The following is a 20,305-nucleotide window of genomic DNA, read 5'->3' on the forward strand; positions in this document are numbered from 1 at the left end:
CTATTTAACTTTGTATTATCTAGATATGTACAGACATATCTTGATTGTGAAACACTTTTCTGGTAAAACAAGGCTTCTTGGAAGGAGTGCAGCTGAGCTGAGTCCTGGAGGTATAGAAGAGGGAAGTAGGTGAAGAGAGGAGAGAAGAAAAGAAGACGGTGAACTTGACTTGGCAGGTAGGCAAATCAGGGAGGGCTGGGTTTAAGCTATGAGGGCCATGGGAAGCTTCTGAGGGCTTCAGGCAAGAGCATATTTGATCAGATTTGCATTGACTCTTACTTTTGACTTTTATTTATTCATTGGAGACCTGCAGTAAACAAAACATGTTGCATTATTACCCATTATCTATATGCACATTACAGAAGTTTCATAAAATGGATCTAATTCTTGTTACATGTAATGCCCACTAATATTTTCTATTATTTTTTCCTCCTCCTGGAAATCACTTTTAAGAAGCTATTCCAGTAATCTAAGCAAGCAAAGATAGAAATCAAAATTTTATAACACCTGAATATGAGTGTCAAGGCCCCTCATCTTCTCCCTGATGTTCTAGATGAATAAACGAGAGTGATCCATTTTCAGGAAAAGAGAAAAGCCTATTCTAGTTCTTCTGCTAAGAAGCAGTTAATTCTTATATCCTCTATGCACAATTTCCATTGTCTCTTGTTGCAAGTAAGAGGTTGTAATACCAGTGAGGGCAGAAAGTAAGTCAGATTTTTGTTTGTTTGTTTTTGGTTCATTAGAAGAGCATTGGTACATTGGTGGACACATTGTGGGTGCTTCAAACTCACTTATTGTTGGCATTGCATTGCACTGAATTGATGATTCTTCATCCTTTGGAGGCAAAGAAGTTTAGCAGGCTGAGAAACAGTAGCAAGCTTCACCTAAGTAGTGTGCATACTGCCCCAGGTGGTCAGAGCACCCTGGAAAATATCTCTTACTCCTGTGCTCATTGTCTCAGGAACAGAGTGCCTGCATCACAGAGAGGAACCCCTGAATCTCCTGCAGTCAAACCTCCCAGAAGGTGAAGTCCAGAATGGCCACCATGTTTGCATTCTTCTTTTCTTTCTGCAAGGATCATTACTGTCTTTTCTGTCCCTTCCAGAGCTGCCATCTGCTCTCATTGCTGAGGTCTTCTTATAAGACTGGATCCAAAATGGGGCTCAGTCTCAGCTTCCTCCTCCTTGCTTCTCTGAAAAAGAGGGCTCTAGCCTTTTCGGTTTAAAGGCTTCACTGCTAAACAGAGAGCAAGCAACAAACCATCAAGCATGGGTATCACAAGAACAATTGCCAGAATCTCAACAACATTTTTTTCCTAGTGCTTAGAGCAGTCTGTTGGTGACCCTTATCCCTTCCTGCCTCCCTCCCCTACTTTCCCCTTTCTCCAGATTAGGTGCTCCACTTCCTGCTTGCAGGTCTGAAGGCACGATTCATAGTTGAACAATAAATGAGTTAGTCACCCTCCAAGTTTTGGATGGCCAGAGCATTCCAGAAGAGTGACTCTCAGTGTTTCACCTTCTCCACACAGGAAATAAATTACCTCAGGCCTCTCCCTCACAGTTACTCATGTACCAAAACTTCTTAAAAATTGTGGAAGGACTCTCTGGGCTGAGACCTAGTTTGCGGTGACATGGCTAAACCCAGCAAGTAGGTCAGAATCACTGGGAAATACGGGACCCATTATGGGGCCACCCTCAGGAAAATGGGAAAGAAAGTTGAAGTAAACCAGCATGCCAAGTACACTTGCTCCTTCTGTGGCAAAACCAAGAGGAAAAGACGAGCTGTGGGGATCTGACATGGTGGTTCCTGCAATGAAAATGGTAGCCCGTGGTGCCTGGACCTACAACATCACTTCTGCCATAGAGTCGGCCATCAGAGGACCAGAGGAGTTGAAAGACCAGTAGAGGGGCGCCTGGGTGGCTCAGTCGTTAAGCGTCTGCCTTCGGCTCAGGTCATGATCCCAGGGTCCTGGGATCGAGCCCCGCATCGGGCTTCCTGCTCTGCGGGAAGCCTGCTTCTTCCTCTCCTATTCCCCCTGCTTGTATTCCCTCTCTCGCTGTGTCTCTCTCTGTCAAATAAATAAATAAAATCTTTAAAAAAAAAAAAAAAAGAAAGACCAGTAGAAGCTCCACCATTTGAAACAATAGTAGCCTATAATAAATGGGTTAATTTATGTAACAAAATCACTTTGGCTTGTTGTTAAATTTATTAGATGTTCCAACTTGCGTTGCATTAGTGGCCTTCTCAAAACTCTTGGAAATTAAAAATCCTTCTAATTTTGGGGTGCCTGGGTGGCTCAGTCAGTTAAAGGTCTGACTCTTGATTTTGCTCAGGTCATGATCTCAGGGTCGTGGGATGGAGCACCGCTGGGTGTGGAGTCTGCTTAAGATTCTGTCTCCCTGGGGCGCCTGGGTGGCTCAGTTGGTTAAGTGACTGCCTTCGGCTCAGGTCATGATCCTGGAGTCCCAGGATCGAGTCCCGCATCGGGCTCTCTGCTTAGCGGGGAGTCTGCTCCTCCCTCTGACCCACCCCCCTCTCATGTGCTCTCTCTCTCTCATTCTCTCTCTCAAATAAATAAATAAAATCTTTAAAAAAAAAAAAAAGATTCTGTCTCCCCTCTCTCTCCCTGCCCCTCCCCCCCTTAAAAAAATCCTTCTAATTTTTATTGGAAAAAAAAATTGTGGAAGGAAACTGAAGTGTGGTGCACAGTACCCTTTACTTTCATCTCTTCTCTCAGATAGGGTAGGCTGGCAAATCCAGTTGCTATTCTGTAAAGTCTAAGACATCAGGGCTCTGTTGAACAGTGTTATTGAAATGCCGTGATGGGAAATTCTAGGGGCCCAAGGCCCTGACAAAAGAAAGAAGCTGTCCAGGTCCCAGTGGGGGAGCATCTTCAAGGTGGCATCTATGATGATTAATTCAAGCCTTACATTTCTGGAACCTTATCTTCCTCTATGGGAATATTCTCAAGACTCCCTATCAAAACTGGTGGTTTATAAACAAAGCTCATTTGCACCTGCTTGGAGTGTTGGAAAGCACCCGCCAGCAAAGTGGTGACAGTCCTCATCTGCTGGTGGTGGGAACACAGTTGGTTTTCCTTTTCTTCCTTCCATTTCTCTGTATATCTGACTTTTTTACCTAAATAAATACCTATTCGTAATAAAGAGAAAAAATCAAAATTGTTTTTCAGAAGGAAGTATGTCCCACTGTTTCCATATACTTGCACATAGTGACATTCTGTTGTTTATATTGAAAAGATCATCTTTTTTTAATTTCTAAACCTATTTGGGAGACCACAGCCCCAGTTTTGACAACATAGCATCGTGATTGACAATCTTAGCTCCTTGCCTTATTATTCAGGGATGACCTAGCAAAATGTACTTCATCTGTCTCAGCCCGAGTGTCTTTGCCCGTAGAGGGGCCTGATATCTTCTTCACAGGAGGATGAGAAGCATTTAAAGCGCTCCTGTGTGCTTAGTATATTATGCCTGCTCAAGAAACATTTGCTGTTTTTCTTCTCACCCCAACCCTGAGATCTCAGAAAGTCTCTCTATAGAGCAACCAATACACAGTTCAAAGAATCTTCAGAAGGAAACTCAGCATCCATCCAGCCCGACTTCTCCAGAGTCCTGTCCACAGCCTCCCTGGCCGGCCATCCCTGAGCCTCGGGGGAAGGCAGCCCCCTGCCCCCCTGGGAGTGGGTGGACAGCTCCACTGCAGGGTAGCCGCTCTCACCATGATCATGATGCTACTTGCTTTTTATTTAGCTAAAATTTGACCCTCTATAAAATGCTCCCTATTGTTCTTAAATCTCACCTCTAGACTCTCCACGAAGAGCTAGCAGGCTCCCTCTTCTGCCCCACAGTCCATTGACTACCAGCACCAAACTAGGTCCTTGAGTACCATAGAGCTGGGTCTAGGCATGGCAGAGGCCTTCCTAAGTGACACAAAGCAAATGAGTAACCGAATCATGCCTCTGGCAACTGGCAAAATTTCCAATAGAGATCTACCTTACGGCCCCCGGTACTTTCTAATGGTTCTTCCAACTTCATCCACTCAGCCTCCCCTTGACTGATTTATCGGTACCTTTCCTCTCCTCTCCCCAACACCAACTTTCCCTGTCCCTCACCATTTGTGAAGAAGAGGTTTCTGTTCCTACGTGGAGGATGTGACTTAACAAGCTGATTGGTAAAACTTTTTTGCTATTTCCATCATACCAGGTAAGGGAGAAGATAGAACTTAATGAAGCGACAAGTACAGAAATACAGCAGTCAGGCAATAAAATTAATAATCATTAATTAATAACCATTAATAATGGTTTTATCCTTTCAAAAGTTCCTATAGGGCTGAACTCCGTGATACCCAACTAGACCATCAAATTGCTATTTTTGTATCGAGGGAAACAGAAGCTCTTTGGGATAATTCTTTTACATTCCAGGCTTTCGGTGGAAGAGAAAAGGACACACACTGTAGACCATTAAGTACTGGAGAGACATGATTTTAGGATGTAACTCAATTACCCAGTGATTATAAAGAGCCTGGGAGAAATATTTCTATATCTGGGCAGGACCACTGTCAGATTAAAGGTGCAGTAGTTCTAAGTGCTGTTTGTTCCAGCCCTACGTTCGATTGCAACAATGTGAGTGTCTTGCCTGTGCTGGTGGATCATTAACAGAGGTTATTGGTCTCCATGGCAAAATCATTGCTCTGAACGTAATCTCATTTATGGAGTGCAAAAAAAAAAGGACTTCAGGTCAGGGAGAATGTATAAATGTCCATCGCCATCAAGGTTCTGCCACATTTGAGAAGCAGAAGCAACTCCAAGGACACAGCTCACAGGCTGATTTGGTTCTCGGCTCCAAAACACGGACTGACTTGGGGATACTTTCTAGGACACTCTGGCGGATAACTTTGAAGAGACCCTGTGAAGGCGACAGTGAGGGGCCTCTGATCGCAGACCTATATTATACTTCCCCAACATGTGCAGTGGGGGCTGTGCCAGGTGCCTGGGGGGCACCCTCATCCCCCTCGCCTTGTTTGGCTTTTTGGCTAACGTCCTGTTATTTTTTCCTGGAGGAAAAGTGATAGACGACAACGACCACCTTTCTGACGAGGTCTGGTTTTTCGGAGGAATATTAGGAAGCGGGGTGTTGGTGAGTAGGGAAGCCTTAAAACCCTCCCATTGATCTTTGCCGAATCCTTTTAAAATTGGGTACTTTTTGAACAAGATAATTTAGTTGCTAACAAGAGCCCAAGCTTTGCATGATGAAAAGTCAGTGCTTTAGGTGTTTTCCTTCTCCCTTAGGTCCTGACACGGACACGTCCACTAAATTTACGAAGTAATGAATTCCCAAGATTGGGCTGGCAGTTCTCATGGGTCGATTGAATTCCAGCAACCAAGCTGAGGGCTACCTGGATTCTCTATTCTAACAAGATAGTGCTGGGGACCGTAGATACACACTTTCTGGCAAACTGACTGAAAACCACCAAGAGAAGCAGGTGTCGGTGGATTCTTCTTCCACTCATTCATTAATGGTCTATTTACCCCTCGTTTCCAGGAGAGTTTAGAGAGAGACTCACCTTTCCTAACTGAGGACAAGTTTCTTATTGCTGTCCTAACCCACCAGGTAAATGGAAACTCAGGGTGTCAGACCTTGAAATCTGGCCTCGCTGAACTGCAGTTAGGCCTTACGGACCCCACAGAGTCAGTGGTGCTTGGCTACGCGGTGGAGCTCTGGCAGTTCTCGCCATAGCCTTCAGCCCCCGAGTCCCACAGCGTGGACGTGGCTCTGCGCGCAGCCAGGCAGGCGCAGGCCCTCCCTCCCCGCGTCAGCCCCGGTCTGAGGTGCTTCTCTCGCTGGCAGATGATCTTCCCCGCGCTGGTGTTCTTGGGCCTGAAGAACAATGACTGCTGTGGGTGCTGTGGCAACGAGAGCTGTGGGAAGCGCTTCGCGGTAAGTACCCGCCGCAGTGACTTCGGGTGCCCTGGGCCCTTGTGCGGGGCACCGTGGGAATGGGGCCGAGTCACCAGCCCCAGGCAGTCCCCAGCTCTGGAGGCAGCTGGGGCATGGATAAATAGGGACGTCTTGCTGGTGCAAAGTAACAATAATAATAAAATTTAAACTCCCATAGCCCTGATACCTACAGGGTGTGAGTATCATTACAGCTTTTGCAAACGCGCAGGGACGTCAGCGCTGGAAAACTGGAGCGGTGCCATGTAAAGGAGGCAGGCATGGAAGGCAGGGATGGGGGCTGCAGCTCTCCCTCTGTCACCGAGAGGCCTTGAGACCCTGGGCAAGTCATTTCCCTTCTCTGGCCCCGCGTTGTCTCATCTGTAAAGGGAGTGGGGTGGGGCTGGGGGGCAGCATGACAGATGATACCAGCCCCTCCCCAAGAGTCCCCTAAATTCCCCATTCACCCCACTGCCGGCTGCACTGTCAAGGTGCCCAGATTTTGCCTCAGGACTTCTGTTTCTTGTTTCAAGCATCTTTTAGTAGGTGAGCTAGAGAGATTTGGCATCACCGCGCCAGCCTGGGAAGTGGGGTCGGGTGGCATTTCTGCACCTGGGCAAGTCACTGTACTGCCCTCGGCCTCCCTTTTACTCATCTGTAAAATGAGGAAGTTGAATTAGGTCAGAATTTCCCAAGTATGGGACAAGCTCTGCTGGCCCACAGGTGTGCTGTATCTGTGAATAACATAGAAAGTCATTCCCTTGTCAATTCTCCTTCAATCCTTTTGATTTTATCAAAAGAAACTCAAATTTTGATGGAAATAAGTCTTTACCATCCCAAATCCCTCAAAATCTCCCTTTCTGACAAAGGGAGAACACGTTTCAGGCTCCAGGAACGCAAGCAACATTAACTAAAAATTCAATAGTACTGTATTATCTTTGTTAATGATTCTAGCTCTCCACTCATAGTGGTGATATAAATGAATAAAATAGAGAGTTGACTTAAAGAAAAATATTAAGAGTTTGGGTACACTGATAGGGCAAAAATGAAGAAGGCTGAACTGGAATTCCTGGCTGGCTGATAAATAAGGCTGGTTCTTGCTCTAAATTCCCCAAGGCTCAACTGTCCATCTAGGAGATTTGTGAAACTCAATGATGAATTATACAAGCTTACCTTAACTTCTAAAGGAAAAGGTGTAGCCATATGTTTCGAAATAGAATTATTTCTAACATTTCTTTCCCATTATTATTTGCTTATTTGTTCAATCAAAAAATATTTGTTCAATCAAAAAATATTTATTGAGCACCTATGAAGGGTTGAAGCTAGGGCACTGGGCATACAATTATAGTTTTTTATGTCCAAAGATCATTCAAAGAGAATGTTCTTACCTTCTTAACACCAGCATGAGTCCCAAGTAAGCACTGATCATTTTTTTTAGCATTGATTATTATAACATTTAAAAGCAAAGAGATGTAAAAATTAGCCACAATTTATTTGATATAGTTATGTAACATGTGTTTTATATATGGTATTTTTATATAATTAATTATAAAGGAAAGAAAGACATCTATAACTCATTTGCCCTTTGAAATATAATCCTGTTTTCTCCTTTTGGAGAATACGTTGAAGATGAGAATTTGAAAAAAAATTGGCAGTCAAGGAATTGGATGAAAAGGAAAATAAGTCATTGCCTAGAAATCTAACAGCTCGGGGGCGCTTGGGTGGCTCAGTTGGTTAAGCGTCTGCCTTCGCCTCAGGTCATGATCCCAGGGTCCTGGGATGGAGCCCCATGTCGGGCTCCCTACTCCGTGGGGAGCCTGTTTCTCCCTCTCCCTCTGCCTGCTACCTCCCCCGCTTGTGCTTTCTCTCTCTCTGGTGCTGAATAGAAGGCTCAGAATTAAAACAAGGCGTTTTGTTTATTTTTTTTGTTTTTAGGTTTATACATAACCACAAGGAAAAGTGAAATCATATTCAAAGTATTGTACCTAATTTGTTTTTTAATTAGATCTAAGTGAGGTTCCAAGGAAAGGCAGAAAAGTCATGTTTTTTCTTTTTTTCTTTTTTTAAAAATTTTATTTATTTATTTGACAGAGAGAGACACAGCGAGAGAGGGAACACAAGCAGGGGGAGTGCGAGAGGGAGAAGCAGGCTTCCCACGGAGCAGGGAGCCTGATGCGGGGCTCAGTCCCAGGACCCTGGGATCATGACCTAAGCCGAAGGCAGATGCTTAACGACTGAGCCACCCAGGCGCCCCAAGTCATGTTTTTTCAATCACAGTTGAATTCATAAAATCTGAAACATTTGGTCTGCCCAATTCGAGTTGTCTGTCTGGGCTCCCTAACCCCCCATGTAGGATGTGCCCTTGGCTTGGGTTGAGGATGACTCCTCCAAACGACTGGCTTTTGGGCACAGGGCTGGTACCCATCAAAGGGCCAGCTCTGCCCGATGTAAGACAAGGCAAACAGCCATAGCCCCCCTGGACCAGGGACAGCCACCCTCTAGGAGGCCAGTGGAATTTCTTGGTTTGGGTTTGGTTCTTAATCAGCTGTCAACTTTTAAAAACAGAGAGATTTTACAGAAGTATTTAGATATCCTACTTCTTTTCCAAAAAATTAAAAATTGACCTGGGCCTGCATTTTGACACAACGATGGCCTGCAGTGGACACGGCTGAGCGCTTCATTTTGGGTCCCTGCCCTGTCCCTAAGGGCCGCTGAGCTCATGTTCCTGCTGCAGGGCTCTGTTTCCTTAACGGTCTGAGGCTCTGGAGCACTAAGGAATCATCATTTTTAAAGAAAGGAATCCACAAACATTTTGTCAGACAAAAAGGAAGAAGCTGCAGCATATTTCGATCAGTACTCTAATGCTGAAGATTCAGATTATTTTTCCAAAGGCTTGTGGCTTTCCCATCCAGGTGTTTAAAGAATACTGGGCTTCTGTGGAACACTGTTTAGAAAATGCAGCTGGGTACAAATTCCTATGAGGCAGACACACACTAGGCCAAGGGCTGTGGGGCTATCTACATCCTGTCCCCATCTCCACAACCTTGCTCTCATTTGTTTCCTGGCACCCCCCACCCTTCTTTGCTACACGTCTTTTGGGAATACTTTTCAGAAGTCAGCTGCATCATTCTCTTCCCTTTCCCTGGGTGTAAAACCAGGGCATAATGATCTATAGTAGAAGCAGGATATGGTGGTTGTAGAGATAAAGCAAGACAATGAGCTGGAAAAAATCTTGAGCTGAAACCAGTAGTTTCATGGTCAAACTAGAAGATGGAGGCCAGCTCTCCTCTGAGGTAGAGCAAGCCAGAAGCCTGCACTCTTTTAAATAAATTAAGCTACATAAGGGGCGCCTGGGTGGTTCAGTCAGTTAAACGTCTGCCTTCAGCTCAGGTCGTGATCCCGGAGTCTGGGGATCGAGTCCCGCATCAGAGGGGAGCCTGCTTCTCTCTCCCCCCACCACTCATGCTTTCTCTCTCTCAAATAAATAAAATCTTAAAAAAAAAAAAAATTAAGCTACATGAGAACTGAGAAAGGGGGCAAAAACTGTGAGATGAGAGAGACTTCCGAAATGGGCTTTGAAAACCCAAACCTGGGTTTGTTTTGGGGTCTCAACCTCTTCCTCCCCTATAAGAGGTTCTCAGTGGCCTCCTGGCAGTTTATCTGTGGCTGGTCAGGGTCTCAGGGCCCCTAATCCTTAAAAAAACAACAACAACAAACTCTCGGAGTCCATAGAATAGCTTAATTAATTTTATCCACTCATTCATGTTAAGTCTGTGCTTTAATAAGAGCCTTTTGAAGACCTTGGCCTTGACTCAAAGAAATATCTAATAATAGAACTGAAGGTACCTTGATAAAGGAGTTATTAGGGACAGGCAGGCATTTCTGTCCAGAAAGCATATCCTTAAAGCATCCTTAAAGCATATCAGGTAGATAAAGGGACACCCCACCCACAGGCAGGGCCAGATGGTTGACTGACCTGTTGCCAAGGAGGATCTTGTCACTTAGTCTATTCAATGGAGAGTCAGCACTTCTTCCGTGCCCGGCTCACCAGTGCCCCCTAGGGACACTTCTGCAGTGAATACTTCCTGAGTGGCATTACCTCCGCATTCTTTGGAATGACAGCCAGTTTGAGGAGGATTCAAGATAGTTCTTTTGAAATAATAGATTATCTTGAGAGAAGAAATAAAATATGGAATCCTATTTCTTCACTAAATGTTTTTTATGTTTCAATATCCTCTGCTATGAAATGGATAATGCACGCATGTCCCTTCATGAAGACAGTCCAAGGGTGGGGGAAGATGATGCAAGCATTAGTGTACCCAGAAGGGGGGAGGAGCACTAAGTGGCTGGGTAGTGAGGACCTCCGTGAATGCTTGTTGAATGAGTGAAGCAAATGAACGCTCACGAGGGATTTCAGGTGATTTCCAAACTTTATCAGGCCCAACTCTCTAACACTAACCCTTTGAGTTAGGCATTAAACTCCCTGTTTTGTAAATAAGGAAACTGAGGTTCATACAAGTTAAGTTTCTGATGGCCACAACCCCCCACCCCCACCCAGTCCTCTCCCCTTCGCAAGCCTGGCCAAGGCAGAAAATACAGAACATTAACATCCTGAGAGAAAAAGTGCTTCAGGTCATCTCTGTATATCTCAGAATAATTGTTAAGGAGGAACCTTCACGCCCATCAGAAATGTTTCTCCAACATGTTGCTCCTACCCAAGTCTCTAAAAGCTATGTCCCCAAGCCTCCCAGGTGTCTTCCCTTCCCAGGCCCCAGTGTCTCTGCCATCTGGTTCAGCCAACCTAGGCACACAGCTGACCAAGAACACACCGTGGCCAGTGGCAGAGCTGGGGTCCGATCCCACGTCCTCTGCCTCTAGAACCTGACAGAGAGGATGGTTTTAAAGCTGACACATGGTGAATTCGAGGGCATTTTTATCTTCCTTTTCCAGGGAAGTATTTCCAGCATATACATAAACACATTTCTTTAGCAGTGTGAACAGAATATGTGTGTGGAGAGTCGGCCTGTTATTTTTCTGCCCAGTGTTATGTTCTCAGTATTTGTGGAAAGTAAGAGTGTGTGAGGATATGATAATAAAAATATTACAATATAATAATGACACTGACAGACTGCTTGTTAATGTCATGGGAAATTATCCAAAACTTAGAAGTAGGCAAAAGAAGTTTCTGGGTATCGGGGCGCCTGGGTGGCTCAGTCGGTTAAGCGTCTGCCTTCGGCTCAGGTCATGATCCCAGGGTCCTGGGATCAAGCCCCCCATCGGGCTCCCTGCTCGGCCGGAAGCCTGCTTCTCCCTCTCGCACTCCCCCGCTTGTGTTCCCTCTCTCGCTGTGTCTCTCTCTGTCAAATAAATAAATAAAATCTTTTAAAAAAAAAAAAAAGAAGTTTCTGGGTATCTTATCAGTGAAGTACTAGGCATTATCTAATATCCTACCCCAACTGGGGGTTATCTGATCTTGTAGAGATGTGTACTTTGGACTCCCTGTTTACTATTGATCAGGCTATCTTACATATTATGATCTCCCTGAGCAGGTACTTATTTTTGAGCCTTATTTTACAGAAGAGGAAATGGAGGTCTTAGAAAGATTAACTTGCTGAGGTCACAAGGGAGGAACAAAGACTCAGACCCAGATGAGTCTGCCTGTAACCCGCGCCCTTGACCACTACACAGTAGTGCCCCGTCTTTATTCATCTAGACCAGGGAAAGCACTACCATAGTACAAAAATGACACATTTCTGACTGTAAAGTCTGGCAACTCCTCTCTCTAGAGGTTACCTCTAGTCCCAATTTTGTGTCTCCTTCCAGAGATTTTCCAGCCTTTTGCCTGTTTACTTTAAATAACACCGATTTAGAGTGTCTACCCTCACATAGTCAACTTGGTCTCAATACTTTACTTTTTTTTCCCAATTAATTAACATATAGTATATTATTAGTTTCAGAGGTTCAATAACTTTACTTTTAAATATTTTATTTATTTATTTGTCAGAGAGAGAGAGAGCACAAGCAGGGGAAGCGGCAGGCAGAGGGAGAAGCAGGCTTCCCGCTGAGCAGGGAGCCCGATGTGGGTTTCAATCCCAGGACCCTGGGATCATGACCTGAGCCGAAGGCAGATGCTTAACCGACTGAGCCACCCAGGTGTCCCAACAACTTTACTTTTAACATGAAAAGTTTTTTATCATGAAACCCATGATAAAGTTATTACATAGTGGTTTTAAGACTGATAATATCGCTGAGTAGTGAATTTGATTATGTTTTAAGACTTCCGAATGTGAAATTACTTAAAGCAAAGTGACATAAAATATACTTTGCTTCATGTGGTTCGTCCATTCTGGAAAAGTTATGAAAAATCAGTTTGGGTTGTTTTCTTTATTTTAACATAAGGTATTTCAAATTTGGATACAAAATCAGAACATGCCTCCTGTAGCTTTCTGAAGTTGTAACCTGATGCCATGTTTCCTTCAGATAGTTTTATAAAGAAATAAAACATTATTGATTCAATTGAGAGTCACTGTGTTCCTCTCTTCTATCATATTTCCCTCCTCCCTGAGAGTAACCATAATCATAAATTCAGTGTAGACTATATCCATGCATTTTTTTTTAAACTTTTACCACCAAAAATCAGCTTTTCAAATATTCTAGACTATGCTGTCCAGTATGGTGTAGCCACTGTTCACATGTGGCCTTTAAGCAGTGGAATGTGGCTAACCTAAATTAAGGTGTACCATAAGTAAAAAATACACACCGGATTTCAAAGAATTAGTACAAAAAATGGAAGCTATTTCATTAGTAACTTTTATACTGATTAGATATTGATATGATAATTTTTGAATATGTTGAGTTAAAGAAAATATATTAACATTAATCTCAGTGTTTTTGGTTTGGGGGGTTTTGTTTGTTTTTGTTTTTCCTTTATAAATGATAGTTACTGGAAAGTGTTAAATTACATATATGGCTCTCGTTAAAAGTCCATGGGACAGTACTGATCTAGAGGGCCTTATAATGGAAGCTCCTCATAAAGGGCATATCATCTAATTGATATTTTATGTTAACCTGGTTTTTCATTTACTCAGACTTGCCTAACACTAAGAATGTGTGCATTTGTACTCACTTTCTGTATCTTTAAATATTTGCCTGCTAAAATGTTCCAGGAGTGATATCTAAAATCCTTTACTCAGCTTACACAGCAGGAATAGCATGAGTCAGATTTCTCCTCTCCCTACCAGTCAGCAGATGTTGAAATCCTGGGTTGTTTTAGCTGAGGGGACCTTCTAGAGCTGCCCTCCCGCCTTCTTCTGTTTACCACAGGAAGCTGAGGCCAGAGAGGTGGGGGCCTCCATAATGCTGAGGGCTAGAACACAGGTCTCTTCAGACTTCCAAACTGTCTTCCTGGAAATGCAACCTTTCTTTTTCATTACAGCAATTTTAGATACTCTTGTATTCTTAGTCAGTAGTTTAGTGATTCCTGACTAAGAGCCCGGAGTGTAAGTCTTCAGTTGCAGTACTAGAATATTCTGGCCATTCCTAGAGTGGTATCAGCCGTGACTAACTGAACAGCGATTTGATTGGAGCATGGAGGAAGCTCAGAGACAGAGAACCAGGCAGATAAACTGTCACTAAGAATTAGATCAACATTTCCCAAAGTGTGTTCTTGCAAGAACTCATGGAAAAAAAGGTATCGATTCCAATGAGATTGGAAAACTCTCCAAATCACCATATAAACCCAAACATAAGGCGAAACTGAATATAGAACTATCTCCTATTTTCCCATTAAGAAGTTTCAAAAAAAAAAAACCTCTTTGACTGACATTAATATACAAACTTTGAATGACATACACATATTTTAATCACATTCTATAAAATTTTAATACATTGATTTTGAAATAAGACTTTTCCCCCACTCATTAAGTTTTAAATCTATTCATGTTTTTTTGACATCAATGTCAAATATTTCCCATAGTTCATCTTCTCTTCCCTTCCATTAAGTTCGGATACAACATTTTTGTATCCAGGTATGATGCTGTCAGTGGAAATTTCACTTAGTCACAAATACCAATTCATGAAAGACAAAGGCAGTATTTGAACACTTCTCTTGCAATTATAAGTAATGATCCCCACAATTGTAAACACTAGGTATGCTCATTCAGAATGCCCTTTAAAAGGTTTGTTAACTATAACATTGAGAACTAGAAATGATGAGGTCAACCTTCCTAGAAAAATTAATACATCTGTGTTCAGAAAACTTTTTTAAACAATTCTGTCAGCTAACATTAGTTGGGTTGTTTCTGACTAATGTCCTCCCCCTGCAGTACTCAGTTGTTCAAAATAAAGTGTTGGAGGAAGTACCCTATTGCCTGGTAGATAAAATAAGGACTCAGCTCTAAGGCAATTCCCTCACTTTTCAGGGGTGATCTGAGAGCTAATAAGTTTGTGTATATTCCAGAATACATAGTGAATCCTCTTCTTGGAGGCTCACAGACTTTAGCACGTCACAAAGATATTTAGGAGTAAAATAGGAATGAAACACATTTAACTTGATATAACCCAGCAATTTCCAAAGTCATTCAACTAGACATCCTTTGGAAAAGATAGTGCCTGTTCTAACATGATAAATTGACCAACATTTTCATTTACTTCTGACCTAGATTATATTCACAAATGTTCCTAATGGTGAGAATGGACTAGAAACAAAAATTAAGGGGAAAATTTAAATAATGAGTAACATGAAACCATCGTCTTTGTAAACATCCAGCAAGTAGTTATTCAGTGCCTTAGAAAAGGTAGGAAGAAGAAAAACCAGATAGCTGGTGGTAGGTAGAGCAATGTCCTATCTATCTTCAAATAACTTGTTGTCCATGAATGCAAGGAGCTTATGCTCTGGTTCAGGGGAAGACAGACATAAAAGGCTATACATGAATGTGCTGTGGGCGTTGTGCTGTGTTAGAAGTTCATACAGTCCGGGGCGCCTGGGTGGCTCAGTTGGTTAAGCGACTGCCTTCGGCTCAGGTCATGATCCTGGAGTCCCAGGATCGAGTCCCGCATCGGGCTCCCTGCTCAGCGGGGAGTCTGCTTCTCCCTCTCACCCTCCCCCTTCTCATGCTCTCTTTCTCTATCTCATTCTCTCTCAAATAAATAAATAAAATCTTAAAAAAAAAAAAAAAAGTTCATACAGTCCAGAGTACTGGGGTAAGAGATGAAAGAAGGGTCGGTCAGTTTGCCATAGGAAGTCAGACAAGGCTTCATGAGGCACATGGGGCAGAGCTCAGCCTTGGAAATTTGCACCAAAAATACATTAATATATGATATGAAAACAAATAGAGGCTACAGTGGAACTCCATTATTACATAGATTCCAACTGTCCAGGTACTATCCAGTCCTCTCCACCCCAAGCCCACCCTCTCCCCACCCCCTGCCCAAATATATTCTGTGATAAGATTGTTAGTAATACACGGAAGGGGGGGGGGAGGGGAGGAAAGTACCTGCCATTTAACTTAGGTTATCACATCTAATTTTCACAACTGACCTTTGGGCAGGCTTTATCATGTCCATTTTATAGATAAGAAAACTAGAATTCTGAGGATGCATCCCTTATGCAGAGTCATCACACAAAGATAAGCTGCAAAGCTGTGATTGGAGCCTGGGCCTGCCAACGTTTAAACTTTTGTGCTTTGCACTACACCATCATGTGACCAATGTAAGAGAGGTGGTCATCTTCCACCTCCATTTCCAAAATTATTAATGTTTCCATGCTACTCTCTAATGACTATTTAGACTGGACATGGCATTTCTGAGCCTGATTGTTTTCATCTATAGGAGGGAGTTAGCCTGGATGGGCTTTAGGATTTTTCCTGCCTTTCATATTCTATAATTCTATTTTGCTTTTATAATTACAAAAAGAAAGAAGCTAGTGCCATCTATGTCTTACTAATTGATCCCTGTCGTATAAAAATATTTAAAAGAACTTTAATTTGGGGGCTTGTTTAACCCAAAGAAGAGAAAACTTTCAGAGGGTAGAAGGAGTGGAGAGATGTAACATATAAAATATGTGTATATGAAATATAAAATATCTTCAGCTATTTTAAAGGCTGCTACCACATGGAAGAGAAGTTGGGCTTAATCTCTTTGACCTTGAGAAATGGAACTGGGACCAGTAGGAGAATTCCAGGACCTCTGCTCTTTCTCATGAGCGGAACCTGCCAGCCACATAGGACCCTGCCGTGGCTTAGCTTAAGCGAGATGACTAGACCAGATAACTTTTAAGATCATTTCCAATAAATGAATGAAATCTTTTTTTTAAAAGAGTTTATTTTATTTGACAGAGACACAGAGAGAGAGGGAACACAAGCAGGGGGAGTGGGAGAGGGAGAAGCAGGCTTCCCACTGAGCAGGGAGCCCGATGCAGGGCTCGATCCCAGGACCCCAGGATCATGACCTGAGCTGAAGGCAGACACTTAACGACTGAGCCACCCAGGCGCCCAAATAAATAAAATCTTAAAAAAAAAAAAATCTGTTTAAATAGGCTGGTCTTTCATTTTATCGCTGAGAAGGAGGGAGAATAGGAGGAGAGTCTTTTCTTAACAAGGTTTAAAAACCATGGTTCAAAGGGATCAGCTAGTTACTAGCACTGCAGTCATCAATGAATAAGTAAGAAAAGATATGGGGATGCGGGAGAAGAAGGAGACACAAGATACCAAATTTCCTTCTGGGAGACCCCACAGGCCCCACCTACTGTGAAGACTGGCTCTTACCCCCAAACTTCCCTGGAGTCCCCATGTTCAACAAGAGCCGGTGAGGTGTGCTGGAGGTAACCTCGGGAACACTTAAGAACCTATCTCTCTCCTTCTCTTTCAGATGTTCACCTCCACAATATTTGCTGTGATTGGATTCTTGGGTGCTGGATATTCATTTGTCACCTCGGCCATCTCAATCAACAGGGGTCCTAAGTGTCTCATGGACAATAGCACGTGGGGCTACCCCTTCCAGGAAGGGTAAGGTACATCCTGCAATGCCCCATGTCCCCACAAGGGGCATGGGCAGGTAAATGGCCCAAGGGGGATCCTGCACAGGTCCTGTCACCTTCATTTGAAAAGTCTCAGGTGCATTGCTTCTCTGAGGCAGAACTGGAGTGTGGGTGGAGTGAAGTTGCCCAAGATCTCACTTCTAATTGTGTTTTTGACAGACACCAGGAGAAATAACAAGAGAAGGTGTTTCAGCTGGCCTGGGAGAAGGAGATTTGCTGTCCCGTTACGGACACCCAAACATTTATGAGCAGCAACACAAGGCAACTAAAAATATTAGTAAACAGAAAGTGGTGGCATCCATTAAAAATCTTAGGATAGAAAACGAGAATGACTACTCAGTAACAGAGCTCAAAGGCTTTCACTAATACCCCAAATGCTCTATGACTAAACAATCTTTTTTTTTAAGTTTGATAGCATTTTTTTTATTTTATTGTGCTATGTTAATCTTTTAAGGTGAGCATTTATGGAAAATGACATTGAAGATACTGTAGATTCTTCATGAGAGTTAATGTCAATAGAACTCATTAAAATAACACTTCGTATTTTCATGGAACTTTGTAGTTGAAAAAGAACTTCTTTCCCCACGAATTTATAATTTAATCCCCACAGCAACCCCAAGAGGTCATTACTCCCTGCCAAGGCAAGCTTACTAAGTTCAGCTTGCTCAAACCTACATGGCTAGGTGAGGCCAGAGGCAGGGCTCAAACTCCTGTCTTCTGACTTTGAGGTCTAGTCTTTCTACATTACACATCCTTCTGCCCACAGACTGCACCATCCAACGCAGTAGCCAGAGGTCGGATGAACCTGTTCAAACTTAAATTCATTTACATGAAATAAAGTTAGAAATTCCGCAATCACACTAGCCAAATTTCAAGTACCAGCAGCTACATGCGTCTAGCGGCAACTGCATTGACCCTCACAGATCCAGGACATTTCCGTCATCACAGACGGTCTATGAGGCAGAGCTGCACCAGCCTCCGACCTCCGGGAGGGCTTGGGACAATTTCTGTTTTGTTCACCGCTGCCTGGCACAGTGACTGACACGCTGAGGTGGTCAGGAAACACGGTTGTGGGGTCCTCCTACACGGGGAGGATGGGTCCGTGCCTAAAGAAATCGGAACACCAATTTATTAACTCTATGTATTAATTTACAATGAGAGTCTAAAGAACCTCAAGAGCAGGCTTCCGACGGGGAGCTGGAGGGCACTGGTTCTGTGATGATACGGGTCACGAGGGTTTCACGTAAGAGAGCATCCCTACCGTACTCTAGAGTTAAACAGGGGTGCAGGCCTCTATTATCCTCATCACATGCAAGGATTCCCAAAGGTATTGATCATATTGTGGAAAAGCCCCCTTTTCTTGCAGAGGACTGTTGGAAATGTCCAACGGCCGTGGGGTTGGCCTGCATGAGCATAGAAATTGGACACCAGACTCATTTCTTGAGGTTCCTCCCCTGCTCACTCTCTCCCTCCGTAGGGGTGTATTTATGAAATTCCAGATTGTCTCCTTTCAAGGCCCCCTCTCCTCTTATCTCCATCCACAGCCTCAGTGCCATATTAAACATGCTTTTCTATTTATTGTTATGTGAATGACGAACGTAAAATCAATTAGAATAAGTCTATGTCCAAAACAAAGGAGGGAGAAAGGAAACACAGCACTGGGCCTACAGCCCTACAGTACCACCCCAAGGCAGCACGATGGCCTTAGGCCCTCACACCCTCCTTGGGCACAGCCGCTCCCTGCTTGGGAGGGAATGGGACGGATGCCCAAGGTCAGGAGAATGACAGCTGGTCTGTGGGCCACTGCAGGAAATGCCAGTGTGGGGGAAGGACAGGAAAGTACTTTTCAAAGTCCTCTTTCCTGCTGGTGAAGCAAGTTTTCATGCACATCCCTGCCATCTATTGCACGTTACTCTGTGATGGATGCTTTCCTGTATGTTACCGTGTCTTCTCCCAACTGACCCGCTCATGAACTGGTACCAGATCAATGAGGTTTAATAATAAAAATGGAGTAGAGTCGACGTGGCAGGCAAGCTGGGGCATTTCAGAATTCTCCACCCTCCTCTGTGCACGGCAGGGCTTTGGTAATTATCTGAGAGGAGACAGGTTTGCATACCACGAGGTCTGCATTGAGGCTTCAAACTGTAATGTGATTAAATATCACTGGGTAGGGGTTTATTACAAAGCCATGGAGACCACACTTCCCAGGTGATTTATAGGATATTTAAGAGACTATCCACGGTTGGGTTTTTTATCCTCATGCCCTGACTTTGGAATTTAATCCCCCAGAAGTTGCACATCCTCCCTCTGTACAAGGCTGGAAATAAGCCACGATTGGCACAGGAAGGGCTTTCGGGGGGTGGGGGCTGTCTAGGTGGAGCGTGTCACACTGCATTCTCTCTGCCACCTGGCAGGCTTTCTTCAGCATTCCATTGTCTCCTACATCCTGTGTCCTATTTCTGAGGCCAGAACTCACATCCTTTTACGACCTTATCTCCCACACCAGCTCCAAACCTTCCCTCGGCCTGCAGGGGCTCATCCTGAGTTTCTTATGACAATAACTGAACCTCTGTCACTTGGTGTTTTTTGGTTAACAAAGTGCTTTCGCCCACATGTTTCATTCGATCCTTACAAAAAGCCTGGGGGATTAACTCTCCTTCAGAGGGAAGGTAGCTGAGCCCAGAGAGGACAAGAGGCTTGCCCGGAGATAGGCTGTTCCTTAATGACGGAAGCTCAACTCCAATCTTTCTGAGTCCAAGTGACACTGTCTTTTCTAGAACACAAGGGATATTGATTTGCACTATCTGCTTTATAGATTCCACGTAGCATAGTTCAGGGGCCTCTGCCTCCGTGGCTACTTCTTATCCAGGGGATTCCAGGGCATGAGCACTGTAGCAGTTGCTATTATAGCTGCAGACCTGACACACATGCACAGTTACCAGTGAGGAGCACGGATTAATCATGTTGGGGCTGCAACGAAAGGACCCAGGACAGCTGTCACTCTTTCCTCATCACCAAAGGGCAGTGGCAGCCACTACCACTCCTACCTTCCCTTCTTCCTTCCTTCCTTCCTTCCTTCCTTCCTTCCTTCCTTCCTTCCTTTTCTTTCTCTTTCTTTTTCTTTCTTTCTTTTTCCTTCCTTCCTTCCTTCTTTTCCTTTCCTTTCCTTTCTTTCCTTTCCTCTCTCTTTCTTTCTTTGTTTTCTCTCTCCTCCTCCCCCACTTCCCCCTTCTCCTTCTCCTTCTCCATATTTAGGGGCTAAGTGGTTTTGCATGCATTATCTCACTTAGTCTTCCTAATAAATCTGAGGAGAATTCTT

The 20,305-nt window shown here is 43.8% G+C and overlaps 1 protein-coding gene across 1 annotated transcript in view; it reads left to right on the forward strand.

Annotated features, from left to right (window-relative positions):
* Positions 1–4,673: 4,673 nt before the first annotated feature.
* Positions 4,674–20,305, forward strand: part of TM4SF4 (transmembrane 4 L six family member 4) — a 25,694-nt gene continuing 10,062 nt past the window's right edge. Inside the window, exons 1-3 of the mRNA XM_034996814.1 lie at positions 4,674–5,153; positions 5,865–5,954; positions 16,818–16,954. Coding sequence (XP_034852705.1) covers positions 4,980–5,153; positions 5,865–5,954; positions 16,818–16,954 — 401 coding nt within the window. The 5' untranslated portion in view covers positions 4,674–4,979. The remainder of the gene's footprint in view (positions 5,154–5,864; positions 5,955–16,817; positions 16,955–20,305) is intronic.

Source organism: Mirounga leonina, unplaced genomic scaffold (genome assembly GCF_011800145.1).
Source record: "Mirounga leonina isolate KUSES-001 unplaced genomic scaffold, KU_Mleo_1.0 Mir_115, whole genome shotgun sequence".
Lineage (NCBI taxonomy): Eukaryota > Metazoa > Chordata > Mammalia > Carnivora > Phocidae > Mirounga > Mirounga leonina.